This window comes from Symphalangus syndactylus, chromosome 1, assembly GCF_028878055.3.
Source record: "Symphalangus syndactylus isolate Jambi chromosome 1, NHGRI_mSymSyn1-v2.1_pri, whole genome shotgun sequence".
NCBI classification, from domain to species: Eukaryota; Metazoa; Chordata; class Mammalia; order Primates; family Hylobatidae; genus Symphalangus; species Symphalangus syndactylus.
In genome coordinates this window covers 103241692-103258191 of record NC_072423.2, presented here as the reverse complement: position 1 = coordinate 103258191, position 16500 = coordinate 103241692, and the positions used below count along the sequence as shown (strand labels likewise).

Genomic DNA, 16500 nt, shown 5'->3' with positions numbered 1-16500 from the left:
ACTTTGGGAAGCTGAGGCAGATGGATCACGAGATCAGGAGTTTGAGACCAGCCTGGCCAAGATGGTAAAACCCCGTCTCAACTGAAAATACAAAAATTAGCCGGGTGCAGTGGCGGGTGCCTGTAATGCCAGCTACTCGGGAGGCTGAGGCAGGAGAATCACTTGAACTTGGGAGATGGAGGTTGCAGTGAGCTGAGGTCGTGCCACTGCACTCCAGCCTGGTGACAGAGCAGGACTCCATCTCAAGAAAACAGAAAGAAAAATTGAATGCTTTTCTTTTAAGATCAGAAACAAGGAGCTGGACAAAGTGGTACATGTCTGTAATCCCAACTACTCAGGAGGCTGAGGCAGGAGGATCATTTGAGTCCAGGAGTTTGAGAGCACCCTCAGCAACATGGCAGAATACCCTCTCCAAAAAAAAAAAAAAAAAAAATGGTTTGAAAAAAGAAAATTTTTTAAAAAATGAGTATGTCTGCTCTTACCAATGCTATTCAACATTGCATTGGGGATTCTAGCCAGTGCAATCAAAGAAAAATAAAGGCCATCCAGATTGGAAAGAAGAAGTAAAACAGTCTTTATTCACAGATGGCATAGACTTCTATGTAAAAAATCTGATGGAATCTTCAAAAAAGGCTACTAAAATAAATGAGTATAGCAAGATTGTAGGATACAAGATCAATATATAAAAACTATATGGACAGTACTAGTATTTTGAACTAAATTTTTGAAAAATTGTAAATTTAAATTTTTTAAAAATATCATTTGCAACATCAAAAATATGATACGCTTAGAGATAAATCTGACAGAAGATATGAAAGACGTGTTGATAATTACAAAATATTGCTGAGAGAAATTAAAACATACATAAATGGAAAACAAACATACATACACTTTGTTCATGGTTCAGAAGACTTGAAATTACTCAATTCTCCCTCAAATGTATCTATAAATTCAATGCAATCCCAATCAAAATCCCAGCAGGAATTTGTGTAGAAATTCATAAGCTGATTCTAGAATTTGTATGCAAATGTAAAGTAATTAAGTAAGCAAAACAGCCTTTAAAAAGGACACAAACTGGAGGGCCAGCACCACTCAGTTTCAACAATAAAGCTACAGTAATCAAGCAATGTGGTATTGGCATAAAGATAGACATATACACCAGTGGCATAGAATAGGAAGTGTAAAAATAAACCCACATATATATATGGACAACTGAATTCCGACAAAGGTACAACAAAGCCAATGCAACTGATTTTTGGAAATAATAATAATAACCTTTCAACAAATGGTGCTGGGACAATTGGATATTCATATGCAAAAAAACAAACAAAAAATCCTTAAATCCATACTTCACGTACACACTAAAACTAGTTCCAAATAGTTATAAACCTAAATGCAAAACGTAGAACTGTAAAACTGCTAGAAGAGGCTGAGCGCGTTGGCGAACACCTGTAATCCGAGCACTTTGAGAGGCTGAGGCAGGTGGATCACTTGAGGTCAGGAGTTGGAGACCAGCCTGGCCAATATGGTGAAACCCCATCTCTTCTAAAAATACAAAAATTAGCCAGGCGTGGTGGTGCATGCCTGTAGTCCCAGCTACTGGGGAGGCGGAGGGAGGAGAATTGCTTGAACCCAGTTGCAGTGAGCTGAGATTGCACCGTTGCACTCCAGCCTGGGTGACAGAGCAAGAGTCTGTCTCAAAAAAATAAAATAAAATAAAAACAATAGAAGAAAACATAGGTCTTTGTGACCTTGGGTAAGAATACAACACTTAAAAGAACAAATTCATAAGTAGAACTAAATCAAAATTAAAAACTGCTTTTCAAAAGACACTTTAAAAAATGAAAAAAAAAGTCCATAAACTAGGGGTGGGGGGATCTTTGCAATGCATGTATCTGAAAAAGAACTCGTATCAAGAACACATGGAGAGCTCTGGCTGGGCTCAGTGGCTCACGCCTGTAATCCCAGCACTTTGGGAGCCCAAGGTGGGTGGATCATTTAAGGTCAAGAGTCCAAGACCAGCCTGGCCAACGTGGCGAAACCCCATCTCTACTAAAAATACAAAAATTAGCCAGGCATGCTGGCAGGTGTCTGTAATCCTAGCTACTCGGGAGGCTGAGGCAGGAGAATCACTTGAACCTGGGAGGTGGAGGTTGCAGTGAGCCAAGATAGTGCCACTGTATTCCAGCCTGGGCAACAGAGTGAGACTCTGTCTCAAAAACCAAACCAAAACAAAACAGAACAAAAACAAACAAACAAAAAGAACATTATAGAGAACTCTCAAGGCACAACCGTAGGAAGTTACATAAGCAAAAGGTTTGAGCACTTTACCAAGAAGATACAGAGAAGGCTAATAAGCACATGAAAAGATGCTCAGCATCAAAGGTCATTAGCAAAACGTAAATTAAAATCTCAGTAAGGTACCAATACAAACCTATTAGAATGGCTGACATTAAAAGGCTGACCATACAAAATGTTAGTTGGGACGTGGAACAGCTGGAACTTTCATACAATACTTATAGAAAACAAAATAATACAACTACTTTGGAACAGTTTGGCAATCTCTTAAAAAGTTAAACGTGGCCAGGCGCGGTGGCTCACGCTTGTAATCCCAGCACTTTGGGAGGCCGAGGCGGGCGGATCACGAGGCCAGGAGATCGAGACCACGGTGAAACCCCGTCTCTACTAAAAATACAAAAAAATTAGCCGGGCGTGGTGGCGGGCGCCTGTAGTCCCAGCTACTCGGAGGCTGAGGCAGGAGAATGGCGTGAACCCGGGAGGCGGAGCTTGCAGTGAGCCGAGATTGCGCCACTGCACTCCAGCCTGGGCGACAGAGCGAGACTCCGTCTCAAAAAAAAGAAAAAATAAATAAAATAAAAGTTAAACGTTCACCCACCATATGACCCAGACACCCCCCTCATACCACTCCTAGGTATTTACCCAAGAAAAAAGGAAATATATATCCATCCAAGGACTAGTACATGAGTGTTCACAGCAGCTTTATCTGTAATAGCCAAAAACTAGAAACAATCCAAATGTCTATCAACAGGTAAGTCGGTAAAAAATGTGTTACACCCATATAACAAAATACTACTTACCAATAAAAAGAAATGACCTGCTGATACAGGCAACAACGTGAATGAATCTCAAAATCATAATGCTGAGTCAAAGAAGTCAGAACCCCTCCCCCCAAAAAACAGAAAGAGTATATACTGTATGATTCCACTTACATAAAACTCTAGAAAATACAAACTATAGCGACGGAAAACATCTATAATGGTTGTTTGGGGGAGACAGAAAGGAGTGCAAATGGGCATAAGGAAATTTTGGGGGTGATGAATATGTTCACTATCTTGGCTGTGATGATGGTTTTATGGGTGTATTCAAATGTGAAAACCTATCAAATTATACACTTTAAATATGTTCAGCTTATTGTATGTCTATTGTACCTCAATAAAGCTGTTTTTAAAAAGTATGATTTGTGGCTGGGAAAGGTGGCTCATGCCTGTAATCCCAGCACTTTGGGAGGTGGAGGTGGGAGGACTGCTTGAGCCCAAGGAGTTTCAAACCAGCCTGGGCAACACAGTGAGAACTCATCTCTACAAAACAACAACAAACAAACAAACAAACAAAAAACTGATTTGTTGAGTTCTAGCACCAGAGCCTTTGATTATAAAAATATTTACCCATTTCACTAAATGAATGCAATCAAGTTTCCTACTGAAGTATAAAAATTCATTCACTTAAGGCTGGGCGCAGTGGCTCACATCTGTAATCCCAGCACTTTGGGAGGCTGAGGCGGGTGGATCACCTAAGGTCAGGAGTTTGAGACCAACCTGACCAACATGGTGAAACCCCATCTTGACTAAAAGTACAAAAATTAGCTGGGTGTGGTGGCGCGTGCCTGTAATCCCAGCTACTGGGGAGGCTGAGGCAGGAGAATAGCTTGAACCTGGGAGGTGGAGGTTGCAGGGAGCTGAGATGGCGCCACTGCACTCCAGCCTGGGTGACAGAGCAAGACTCCCTCTCAAAAAAAAAAAATCATTCACTTAATAAGAAGTATAACTATGGAATATAAAGTTACTATTTTCCAAAAGTATTTCAGTAAATGTAGAAGCAATTTATACCATAATGTATTCAGACTGGCTGACATAGAAAGGGATAGGCAAAAACATGTAGGATCCATGAAGTCCGGCTTTCTAATGGTTAACACAGAAATAGTATAATGATGACAAGAATGGGGAGGCAAAAATAAACAGAACAACATAAGTCTAGTGGTGAAGCTAGTAAAATGGAATGAGGCATGATTATCAAACAACAAAATCTTTTAAAATTTTTTAAAAATATTTTTTCTTTTATAGACAGGGTCTCACTCTGCTGCTCAGGCTGAGTGAAGTGGCATATCACAGCTCACTGTAGCCTCGAACTCCTGGGGATGCACTATCCTCCCACCTTAGCCTCCCAAGTAGCTGGGCCACAGGCATGTACCACCATGTCTGACTACCTTTTTTTTTTTTTGAGGCGGAGTCTCGCTCTGTCGCCCAGGCTGGAGTGCAGTGGCGCGATCTCGGCTCACTGCAAGCTCCGCCTCCCGGGTTCACACCATTCTCCTGCCTCACCTCCCGAGTGGCTAGGAATACAGGCGCCCACCACCACGCCCAGCTAATTTTTTGTATCTTTAGTAGAGACAGGGTTTCACTGTGTTAGCCAGGATGGTCTCGATCTCCTGACCTTGTGATCCACCTGTCTCAGCCTCCCAAAGTGCTGGGATTACAGGCGTGAGCCACCGCGCCCAGCCATCTGACTACTTTTAAAAAACTTTTTTTAGAGATGGGGTCTCAGGTGCAGTGGCTTATGCCTGTAATCCCAGGACTTTGGGAAGCCAAGACAGATCACTTGAGGTCAGGAGTTCGAGACCAGCATGGCCAACATGGTGAAACCCGTCTCTACTAAAAATACAAAAATTAGTCAGGTGTGGTGGCACATACTTGTAATCCCAGCTACTTGAGAGGCCGCGGCAGGAGGATGGCTTCAACCTGGGAGGTGGAGATTGCAGTGAGCAGAGATCACACCACTGCACTCCAACCTGGGTGACAGTGCGAGACTCCGTCTCAAGGAAAAAAAAAAAAGAATAACATGATGTAGTTGCTGCTTTTAAAAAAGAAAAGGAAGAAGTAAAAATAACTGGAGATTTGGGTTTTTAAAAAGGTAGCAAATGAAGGAGAATCTAGCAATAATTGAGATTATTCAACTAAAATAATTATTTTTTTGAGACAGGTCTTGCTCTGTCACCCAGGCTGGAGTGCAGTGGTGTGGTTATGGCTCACCGCAGCCTCAACCTCCTAGGCTGAGGCCATCCCCTTACCCACCTGAGCCACCTGAGTAGCTGGGACTGCAGGCATGTGCCACCATGCTCTGCTAATTTTTTGATTTTTTGTAGAGACGCGGTCTCACTTTGTTGCCTAGGCAGATCTTGAACTCCTGAGCTTAAACGATCCTCCTGCCTCAGCCTCCTGAAGTGCTGAGATTATAGGTATGAGCCACCACATACAACCAATATTTTTACCAGAATATTTCATAAAATCAATGCATTGCTAGGAAAGATATGAAGTCACTTAACTGATCTGTCTAAACAGAACTGTTCACCTGTTCATAGTGAAGTACACAGGGTTTTCATTTGAAGTCCTTAAAAAAACAAACAACCTGGCAGGAAACTAAAGGAATCTCATAATGCACGAGTTTCATTAACTATGCATTTTCTCCAAGCAGTCCAACCCCACTCAGAAATAACACAAAATATCCAAGTGCTTTAAAATCCAAGGCCTTTAATTTAGTTTTTGGTAATGACCATAAATGCCTTCACAAAACCTCTTTTTCACTGTAAATAGAAGGCACTAGGCATTACATAATACCCTTAAAGCAGTGATTCCTCCTGATGCTGGTAGAGATAAAACATTTAATGTCAGGGTTTACATAGTAACAAATTATTCTTAAAAAAAAAAAAAAAAGACAAATCTGAAAATCACACACCAAAAATTATCAGTCAGTCTTTCTCAGGTTCCCAATGCAAATTTACATCATTTTTACAAGTACATAGTTTGAAATTAAGAGATAAACTAGGTATGATACGGTTTTCAACATGTGTTAGGTTTCAGTTAAATACAGTAAAAATGAAGACACCATTATCATGCTAATTGGCATCTTTTGCTACTGTTTAGCTGTGCAAAATAAACTTGAAATCATACATCCTGTAGTGGTATAATTTAAAAGATCCTTGATATGACACCAACAACTTGCAAATTCTGGTCACAAACTGTATATAAATTGTACAATTATTAAAATATACCTTTTTGAAAAATAATAAGATGACCATTTATACCTAAATAAGGTTTCCCAGAAAGTTATGAAATACTTTTAGCATATAAAAGTAGTTGCCCCTTTTCTGAAAAGTCAGCTGTTGTTTCACAAAATAACTCATATGATCCAAGGCAAATGATTTCTTTCAAATGCCATATTCTCTCTATGACTTTGAGGTATGCTTCAAGAGACTGTATCCATAAGAACAGGGCACATTTGGGTATTAGACCACAGTTACAAACGCAAGGAGTCTTTCTTGGGTCAGGAATGCCCTTAAGAGTGATATCGACAGAGAACAAAAGATAGCTTCTGAAGCCATATCCTTTACACATAAATACAACTAAATTTGGTTATTTAGAGGATAATTCAAGACACAGCTATTAACCACATGCTGTGTCATGTGTGTGCATTTTAATTAGCGGCTTCTGGCCAGGCGCGGTGGCTCACGCCTGTAATCCCAGCACTTTGGGAGGCCAAGGTGGGCAGATCACCTGAGGTCGGGAGTTTGAGACCAGCCTGACCAACATGGAGAAACCCCGTCTCTACTAAAAATACAAAATTAGCCGGGCGTGGTGGCACATACCTGTAATCCCAGCTACTCAGGAGGCTGAGGCAGGAGAATCACTTGAACCCAGGAGGTAGAGGTTGCAGTCAGCCAAGATTGCGCCATTGCACTCCAGCCTAGGCAACAAGAGCGAAACTCCATCTCAAAAAAAAAAAAAAAAAGTGGCTTCTGCAGGATACTCTTATTCAAACACAAACCAAACAACCTTACTCTACCAAATCACATTCTTCTATTTTTGGCAAGGTAGTATTGTTTAAACAAAACAGAAACAAAAACAACAACAACAAAAGCTAACCATAACAGTGACTTAGGCAAAAGTTCCCATGTCAAACAACAGTAGGAAAAGTATTCTAAGAAACATTAATGTTGGGAAAAATAAAACACTACGAAACAAATAATGCCAGAAATCAATCTTATCATCACTCAAATAAGTGTCACATAAAAAACTCATGAATGCCTTTGAAATAAGAATAGTTCAGTTTAAAAAAATAGCTGATTATGAGATTTATAATTAAAATGTCTTTGAAAAGCATCCAAGTTCATTAGTTTAAACATTTAATAATATTTAAATTAGTATTTTTCAATTTTTTATTTTTGTTGAGATGGAGTCTCACTGTGTCACCCAAGCTGGAGTCCAGGGGTGTAATCTCAGCTCACTGCAACCTCTGCCTCCCAGGTTCAAGTGATTCTCACATCTCAGCCTCCCAAGTAGCCGGGATTACAGGCACGTGCCACCATGCCTGGCTAATTTTTGTATTTTTAGTAGAGATGGGGTTTCGCCATGTTGGCCAGGCTGGTCTTGGACTCTTGACCTTAAGTGACCTGTCCGCCTTGGCCTCCCAAAGTGCTAGGATTACAGGCGTGAGCCACCGCACCCGGCCTAATGTTTAAATTAGTAAAGGGTAAGAGAAAATAAACTCTTCCATAATTAATACTAGATGCCTTCTTGTCTTTGGAGAAACTGGTAAGATTAAATTTTGAAAATGGAAGGGAAAATAATGAAAATCTATATGACAACTGAAAAAACCCATCATGTCTATTAATAAACACAATGGGTAGCAAAAAACATTTTTTTAAACAATGATCACTCAATAGAATACCTTATAAAATTACATATCATAATGAAGCTAAGAAAAGCTTCAAGACTAGCAGCTGAACTGTGAAACATGTAGGACAACAGAAGGCACTACATAAGCATCAATTCCTTCTAACCACAGGACAGTTCAGTCTTTCTGTTCTTAAGAAGATAGCCAGTGTGAATGTTATTTTTATATCCCCCTGAGATTTAACATGATTGGGCAAAGCAGCACCAATTTAAAAAAATATCTGCAATGCCAGCACTGCAGTATGAAATCACTAATACTGATGGCCCACAGGTCTCTCATAAGAGCACTTTAGAACATGATTAAAAATATAGAAATGCCTTTCGGTGTTTCAGTATTAAAGTGGAACCACCACAGGTATCCACTTTAAAAAGTAATGCACTAAAAAGGTCTGTGTATACAATACAGTCTTTCTACCCTGTAACTAGCATTCATGGCAATTTTCCACTCTGCTGCCACTGAGAGATCTCCTTTGTGCGTCTGGTTGAAATGTCAGTATGCTTCATGATGCATAATCCTTTTTGGCTGGAAAATCTTGGCAAATATCATGTCATGCCCGTTTTGAGCAGTATGCCTTGCAGGTCCTCTGGCAATGCTAAGATAATGGCATCTATGTGTGTCCGTAACTTCTCCATAGTGTCAGGTTTCACAGGTAAGTGCTCTCGATCAGCCTGCAACTACATAAGGAACATTTCATAGCATTTAAATTATCCTCAGAATCTTTATTAATACATTACATTCTCTAAATAAACCATTTTAAAGGTCTAACAATTGGATACTTTCAGTCTTAGACCAGAATTTACAGAAACTAAAAAAGCAAGGAGCATTCTATTTAAACAATACGTTATTGAGCTCAATAAAAGGCTTCTATGTAAATTCATAATAATACCTAGAAATATAAGCGACAATGTTTTTATAGAGCTTATTAGATTCTATATAGATAACGTTAGAATAATATGGCATCATTATGGTCTGTTTCAGTGACCAAGTATTTTCAGCAATATCTACCATCAATTGACCAACTTCAAACCCTCTCATTTAAAAAGTTACTTCTGCGAACTATCATGGGTTGTCAGCTCACATGAGAGGAAAATGTCTTCAAAGAAAAGTCAATTTAATCTTTGGCTGTTTTGGCTACATACCAGCTTATTTTTCAGCTTCAAGACAAGGTCTACTGTTTCTACTTCTGTGTGTTTCTGGATCCAGAGAAGTAAGTCCTAGAATAAATAAAATCCCAAATCAGTAAGTTCTCAAAATAATATTCAAACCTCTCTATTTCAATAGGTAAGGCTACTGTGAAGGAAAGACAAGAAGGAAAAGGAGAACAAAGTATTTAACCCAGATATAGCATTATAGTGCAAGAATAATTCTCATAATATTCTAATAACTGTTAGATAATTTTCTGCATTAGCCAGAATAATTGTCTCATATTTGGAAGTAAAACAAAATGTACTGAGGTGGCTTTTTTAGATCAAGCAAGAAAAACAAAATTGCAGCTCAAACTGTAATAGTAACCCCCACTGCCACTAAGCAGTGACTAATTTATAAGGAACATTAGTTAACAAATCAAGAGAACTGAACATGAATTTACTACTGGATGTAAACTTCATGTTTTCAGATATGCTCTTCCTGGGCTTATGTTGCAGGTGGATTCATCATATTCCTTTTCTCAAAGCCACAGTCACTGGGAGTTTATGAGTAGAAAGTTAACACTGAGGTTAGCACACCTCACATTTAAAGCTAAATATAAATGAAAGTGAGACTATTCCTTTTATTTTCACAAGTAGTTTAATTTAAAATAGGCTGGTAATACAGAACATAAAAAAAAAAAAATCAGTCCACTTTTTTTTTTTTTTTTTGAGACAGAGTCTCGCTCTGTTGCCCAGGCTGGAGCACAGTGGCGCGATCTCAGCTCACTACAAGCTCCGCCTCCTGGGTTCACGCCATTCTCCTGCCTCAGCCTCCCGAGTAGCTGGGACTACAGGCGCCCACCACCACGCCCGGCTAATTTTTTTTTTTGTATTTTCAGTAGAGATGGGGTTTCACTGTGTTAGCCAGGATGGTCTCCATCTCCTGACCTCGTGATCTGCCCGCCTCAGCCTCCCAAAGTGCTGGGATTACAGGCGTGAGCCACCGCGCCCAGCCAGTCCGCATTTTTAAAAGTGTTAATACTAACTAAAAAAGGTAAATACGTCATACAGAAAAAGATGTGGAGTTAGGCTTCTTGGATTAGAATCCTTACTCTACCCAGTAATGTGCTGGTAAATATTTAACAAGTGGTTCTCCAAAAGAGGTCTCTGGTTTGTAGCATTTGCCAATTTCTGTGGTGTAGTACTCCCACTGTAGGCTATTTCAAGCTGCCAACCTGAGGTCACTGAATGCAGAGCTGAGAAGAGATGCGCACAGTAGGCTCTTGTGAGCCAATGCCAGTGGACTGCAGCACACTGTTGGCTCCACTACTTAGCAGGGATGTGATCTGAGGCAAGTCATTTAACTTCTAAGCCAAAAGTTTCCCATCATGCAGTTCATAACACACCTACCTCAAAGAATCATTGTAAAGATTAAAAGAGATTATCTATATAAAGCCCCTATAATGTCCTTGGCATATAGCACATGATCTAGAAAAGTTAGTCATTATTACTATTTATAAAGAGTGGATAAAGGGTACAATCTTCAACCTCTAAGCATAATTATATTTTCAACAGTTGTTAATCATTACACAAACACACAGTTTTCGAACCTCTTCACAAAGAGCTTCTAGATGGAGTGCCTCCAATTTTTGGGTCATTTCCTTCCTCCGGGTCTTAAACCAGCCATCAAAATTTGGAGACTTTAGGAAATGCCTATAAAAATACATTTTAAAAAAGTAAAGTTTGATTATAACTTATTTCCTTTCCTCAATACCTTTCCTAGTCAGAGAACCATGTCAAACTTTAGAATTTTTTAAAAAGAATAAGCTTAAGTTTAGCTTTTTGTTTTGTTTTTAAATAAAGCACGACACATGGGTGTAAAACAGGGAAAAAAAACTAACCGGTAAAGTCCAATCCAATCGCCTTTTATTCTAGAGGTTAGCTGAGGTCCTGTTTTCTCAAGTGTTTTCATAAATTCTTCTGGAAGAAACTGTCTTAATTGAGGTGGACTCTAGAAAACAGGACATATAATATTTAGAAATTAGGAGTGGATATCTTCACAGAAGTTAATTACAGTTAGAGGACCCAAATAGATTTGAATATATTCATACCTTCCATGGGGAAATACTTTTCTGCAAAGGCATCAAGCTTGCCACATATCTTTCCTAAAACCAAGAAAAAAGTTAATAAAAGGAGTGTCTTCAAAAATATTTAAACAGACCTACTTAAAAGGAATGGGTCTTTTAAGTTTTTAATCATATGCCCTTTCAATGGACAGCAACAACTCCATCACTCCCCACAAGAGATATAGCTAAATTTAGACTGACTTGGGAAGTCAGATTTCAAATAAAAATTCAACTAAATCTTGAATTTAGTTCACTAACTTGAATTTAGTTCACTACAACCTCCGCCCCCTGGGTTCAAGCGATTCTCCCGCCTCAGTCTCCCAAGTAGCTGGGATTACAGGCGTGCACCACCACGCCTGGCCAATTTTGTATTTTTAGTAGAGATGGGGTTTTACCATGTTGGTCAGGCTGGTCTCAAACTCCTGACCTCATGATCCACCCGCCTCAGCCTCCCAAAGTGCTGGGATTACAGGTGTGAGCCACTGTGTCCAGCCCTTTTTTTTTTGAGATGTAGTCTCACTCTGTTGCCCAGTGGCACGTGGCAGTGGAGCACAGTGGCACTATCTCAGCTCACTGCAAATTCCGCCTCCAGGGTTCAAGCAATTATCTGCCTCAGCCTCTCGAGTAGCTGGAATTTCAGGAACCCGCCACCACGTCTGGCTAATTTTTATATTTTTAGTTGAGACAGGGTTTCACCATCTTGGCCAGGCTGGTCTGGAACCCCTGACCTCATGATTCACCTGCCTCAGCCTCCCAAAGTGCTGGGATTACAGGCGTGAGCCACCGCGCCCAGCAATGCAGTCCATTTTTTAATGATAATAGTTAACCTTACTGAGTAACTATAGGCCAGATAATGCACTCAACATTTTACATGCATGATCTCTTGTAATCCTTGGAATGATCCTATGTGGTAGGTATTATTGGGAAACTGAGGCTTCTTCAAAAGGCTAAGTAACCTGACCAAGGTAATACAATTTAGACTTCAATTGAGGTCTACTTGACTTTGGTCTCTGCTCTCTCTTTTTTTTTTGAGACAGAGTCTCACTCTTTCGCTCAGGCTGAGTGCAGTGGTGCGATCTCAGCTCACTGCAACCTCCGCCTCCCAGGTTCAAGTGATTCTCCTGCCTCAGCCTCTAGAGCAGCTGGGACTACAGGTGCGTGCCACCATGCCCAGCCAATTTTTTGTATTTTTAGTAGAGACGGGGTTTCACCGTGTTAGCCAGGATGGTCTCGATCTCCTGACCTCGTGATCTGCCCGCCTCGGTCTCCGAAAGTGCTGGGATTACAGACGTGAGCCACCATGCCTGGTCCATGCTCTTTTTTTTTAAGAGTTTCCTGTTGCCCAGGATGGAGTGCAGTCGTGCAATCACAGACTACTGTAGTCTCAAAGTCCTGGCCTTAAGCAATCCTCTCACTTTGGCCTCCCAAAATGGCAGGCCTGAGCCACTGTGCCCAGCCTAGTCCATGCTCATAAGCACTACAGTAAAGTTTATTTATTCAAACAAATAGATTTAATGGAATAAATAAATTGACACCCATAGACCAAGAAATAATATTTCTTTCTAAAATATAACAGCAAAGATCTTCAGGATGCCCTATATAATATTCATAGATATATTACTTTATATTAATAACTGCAGAAAGTTTCTCTATGATGCAGTCTCCAGAGTAGGGCCACATCATGGTACTCCCTATACTTTAATATGACATCCTTCTGAATTTCTTAGAATAACCATATCGTCTAGTCATTTATTCCATAAATATTTGAGTGCTACCATATGCCAGACTGACGAATTAATAATGAACAAGACAGATATAGTCCCTGTTATCATAGAGCTACAGCCTCATAGACATTATGTCAAATTGTATTCAAGATAACTATCAAGAGAAAGAAGCTCTACTATAATCTTTTAAGGTGAAAACTGTAGTAACTACATAACATTTCAATATAAAGTATATCATTTAACATTCACAATAGTCTTGAAAGGTACTTAGGAAAGTGGAATCAGCCACATTACACAGATAAGAAAATTGAGGGTCAGCAAGAGGGAGTGACTTACCAAAGCTGAACAGTTAACACTATAACAAATAATCCAGGTCTCTTGCAGAGGGGTTTATTTTTAATCACTAAATATACCAGGCTGGCAAAACACACAACTTAAGATATGGTTTTGGAGGGCGGGAAAAACATTTATATACCCTTCACCAAATCATTAAATTATGCAAAAATGTATTTATTAACTTACTAATGGAATGATGAAACTTTGTGTCAGTTCCAAAAAATAGCGTCGAAGAATAACACTTTGAGCCTCAGAAGGACGTTTCTGTTGTACACCCTTAAAAGAGGAAATAATGAGAATCTGTATTCTAGTGTTGGAATATAAAACAATGGATAATTATCACATTCAACTGCTATGTAAATATACATTTATACTTGATATTTAAAAAACTAGAACTTCACCTTGAAGTAATTTAATGTGAAGTTCATTGTGCAATATCCTGTGAAAATAATCTTTACCGGAACAAAACATCAGAGTTCTTAGCTTAGGGAATACTGTTCCTCCCATACTGTGAAAATGTGAGTTCATGGCTGGGCACCGTGGCTCACGTCTGTAATCCCAGCACTTTGGGAAGGTGAGGTGGGTGGATTACCTGAGGTCAGGGGTTCAGGACCAGCCTGGCCATCATGGTGAAACCCCGTCTCTACTAAAAAATACAAAAATTAGCTGGGTGTGGTGGCGGGCACCTGTAATCCCAGCTACTTGGAAGGCTGAGACAGAAGAATTGCTTGAACCCGGGGAGGTGGAGGTTGCAGTGAGCCAAGATCATGCTATTGCACTCCAGCCTGGGCAACAAGAGCGAAACTCCATCTCAAAAAAAAAAAAAAAGTGAGTTCACAATAAAGACAATCTTTATTTTATATTTGCTATATTATATTATTTACATTTAAAAAAATGATAACAATCCCCTACTGTTAGATGCTATTGTGGTAGAATCTATGGCTTTTTCACTGTAACTTCCAAGTTTCTAGAAAGACTGACACTCATGTGTAGCTACAGCCCCAAATTAATGCCCATACTGTTGCTAACTTAGTCTCCTGATCTTCATAAAACTTTGAGTCAAAAAAGAGACCCCAGCAGGGCATGGTGGCTGACGCCTGTAATCCCAGGACTTTGGGAGACTGAGGTGGGCATATCACTTAAGGCCAAGAGTTCGAGACCAGCCTGGCCAACATGGTGAAACCCCATCTCTACTAAAAGCACAGAAATTAGCCAGGCATGATGGTGCACACCTGTCATTCTAGCTGCTCGGGAGGCTGAGGCATGAGAATCACTTGAACCCGGGAAGTGGAGGTTGCAGTGAGCTGAGATCACACCACTGCACTCCAGCCTGGGTGACAGAGTGAGACTCTGTCTCCCAAAAAAAAAAAAAAAAAAAAAAAAAAGGAGAGATCCTATTTCACATTAGTATACATAAAGGACATATTGCCTAACTGGATATTACATACATGAACAAGGAAATTTAAATTAATAATATGAGCAACTAATTACCTTCTGTAATTGTTTTATGATCTCTTCATCTCTATTTAAATATGGCTTATATGAAGTATAAACTCCTAAGAGCAAAGAAAAGAAGGTAAACAAAAAAACCCAAGTACCATATAAATATATATTTAAAAATCAGTAACAGTCAATACCAGGTTTAGAATCCAGAGTCTTTAGATTCTTCAGTTTTTTCACTTTAACCTGCTTAGGAATTTCACCTGAAGGAAGCAGCATAAAGATTTTTATAATTATTCTAATCATACATATTACAAAATTGGAACTTTATAAGATTTATAATCTGTTTATTACTTAAGTATGTTATAATGAAAGCATTCTTAACATCTATTAATACGTTAAGGGTTCATTCTTGGTATTTTAAAAATGGATAACAAGAATACTAGATTACTACAACAGTACAGAAACAATTCATGTAAATTATATAAAATGGATATTTGATCTTTCATTAATATCTATCATTACTTAAATTTTTCCCTTTTTGTCACTCAACCTGTAATTTAAAATCTATATGCCAAATACATAAAACTGAAAATTTAGATGCTGAATAGGAATAAAATACCCTTTAAGTATAAATGGAATAGAGAGCAATTCTTAAATGACTATGCAGATGTAGTCTTCAAGGGTTTGTGGGGTTTTTTTGTTTTGTTTTGTTTTGTTTTTGATGCCTCCTCAAATTTGGCTTTTCCATTATAGAAACTTATACTGCCAGCAAGTGGTGATGATGTGTGCAGCAACCACAGGTCTGAGCCACAGATGGACAGGACTCCTGAGCAGGATGCTATGTTGAATAGCTTGTGTAGTATATGTAGGCCCTGATCTTAGGGTCAAAGAAAGCTAACACCTAAACAACCCTTATAACAGGCAGAAAAATGCCTCAAGATACACACTTAAAAGTGTCATGAAAAACCTAATTTCAATGATTTTCTCCACCCTCCCTCTTCTCTGCATAAGGGTTAAAAGAACCTAAGAACTGAAAGACAATCTAGAGATTATATTATTATAGAAATTATAATATAATTCAAGCCTCTAAATTCACAAAATACCTTTGTTTAAATAGTTACATAGATCAAACTGCTAATTGTGGTATATCTGGGGGTAAGATTTTAAGAACAAGGAACATTTTCCTTTGCAATCTTATATTGCTAAAAAATGTTAAGAGTATGTATTATGATAAAACAGCTATTTCTATAAACTTTTTACTTTGAAATACAGTTGAACATTAAACAACATGGGTTTAAACTCTGCATATTCACTCATACATGATTTTTTTTCCTGCCTCTGCCATCCCTGAGTTAGCAAGACCATTCCCTCCTCTTCCTCTTCAACCTACTCAATGGGAAGGCTATGAGGATGAAGACTTTTATGATGATCCACTTCCACTTAATGAACAGTCAATATATATTTTATCTTCCTCATGATTTTCTTAGTAACATTTTATTTCCCCAGCTTACTTTATTATAAGGATACAGTATATAATACATAAAACATACAAAATGTGTGTTAATTGACTGTTTATGTTATTGCTAAAGCTCTGATCAACAGTAGGCTGTTAGAACTTAAGTTCTGGAGGAGTTAAAGGTATACATAAATTTTCTACTACACAGGAAGTTGGCATTCCTAATCCCTGTGTTGTTCAAGGGTTAATTGTAATTTCAA

At 39.0% G+C, this 16500-nt stretch overlaps 2 protein-coding genes and 1 long non-coding RNA gene across 11 annotated transcripts in view; 2 read left to right on the top strand and 1 right to left on the bottom strand.

Moving 5' to 3' along the window:
• LOC129479794 (uncharacterized) overlaps positions 1-10175 on the top strand; it is a 32575-nt gene extending 22400 nt beyond the window's left edge. The window contains exons 2-3 of the long non-coding RNA XR_010122390.1: positions 9007-9235; positions 10055-10175. This is a non-coding gene — a long non-coding RNA (uncharacterized lncRNA). The remainder of the gene's footprint in view (positions 1-9006; positions 9236-10054) is intronic.
• The window catches only part of PDE12 (phosphodiesterase 12), a 96402-nt gene that overhangs the window by 59354 nt on the left and 20548 nt on the right, over positions 1-16500 (top strand). The gene's annotated exons all lie outside the window — the stretch shown is intronic.
• DENND6A (DENN domain containing 6A) overlaps positions 5809-16500 on the bottom strand; it is a 69231-nt gene continuing 58539 nt past the window's right edge. For 8 of the 9 annotated variants that reach the window (XM_055273271.2, XM_063645415.1, XM_055273280.2 and 5 more), the window contains 8 exons: positions 14979-15044; positions 14833-14897; positions 13528-13617; positions 11267-11320; positions 11057-11166; positions 10766-10868; positions 9168-9242; positions 5809-8702 (listed from right to left, as the gene is read on the bottom strand). In XM_055273271.2, coding sequence (XP_055129246.2) covers positions 8571-8702; positions 9168-9242; positions 10766-10868; positions 11057-11166; positions 11267-11320; positions 13528-13617; positions 14833-14897; positions 14979-15044 — 695 coding nt within the window. In that variant the 3' untranslated portion in view covers positions 5809-8570. The remainder of the gene's footprint in view (positions 8703-9167; positions 9243-10765; positions 10869-11056; positions 11167-11266; positions 11321-13527; positions 13618-14832; positions 14898-14978; positions 15045-16500) is intronic. The other variant, XM_055273295.2, reaches the window with a different exon arrangement.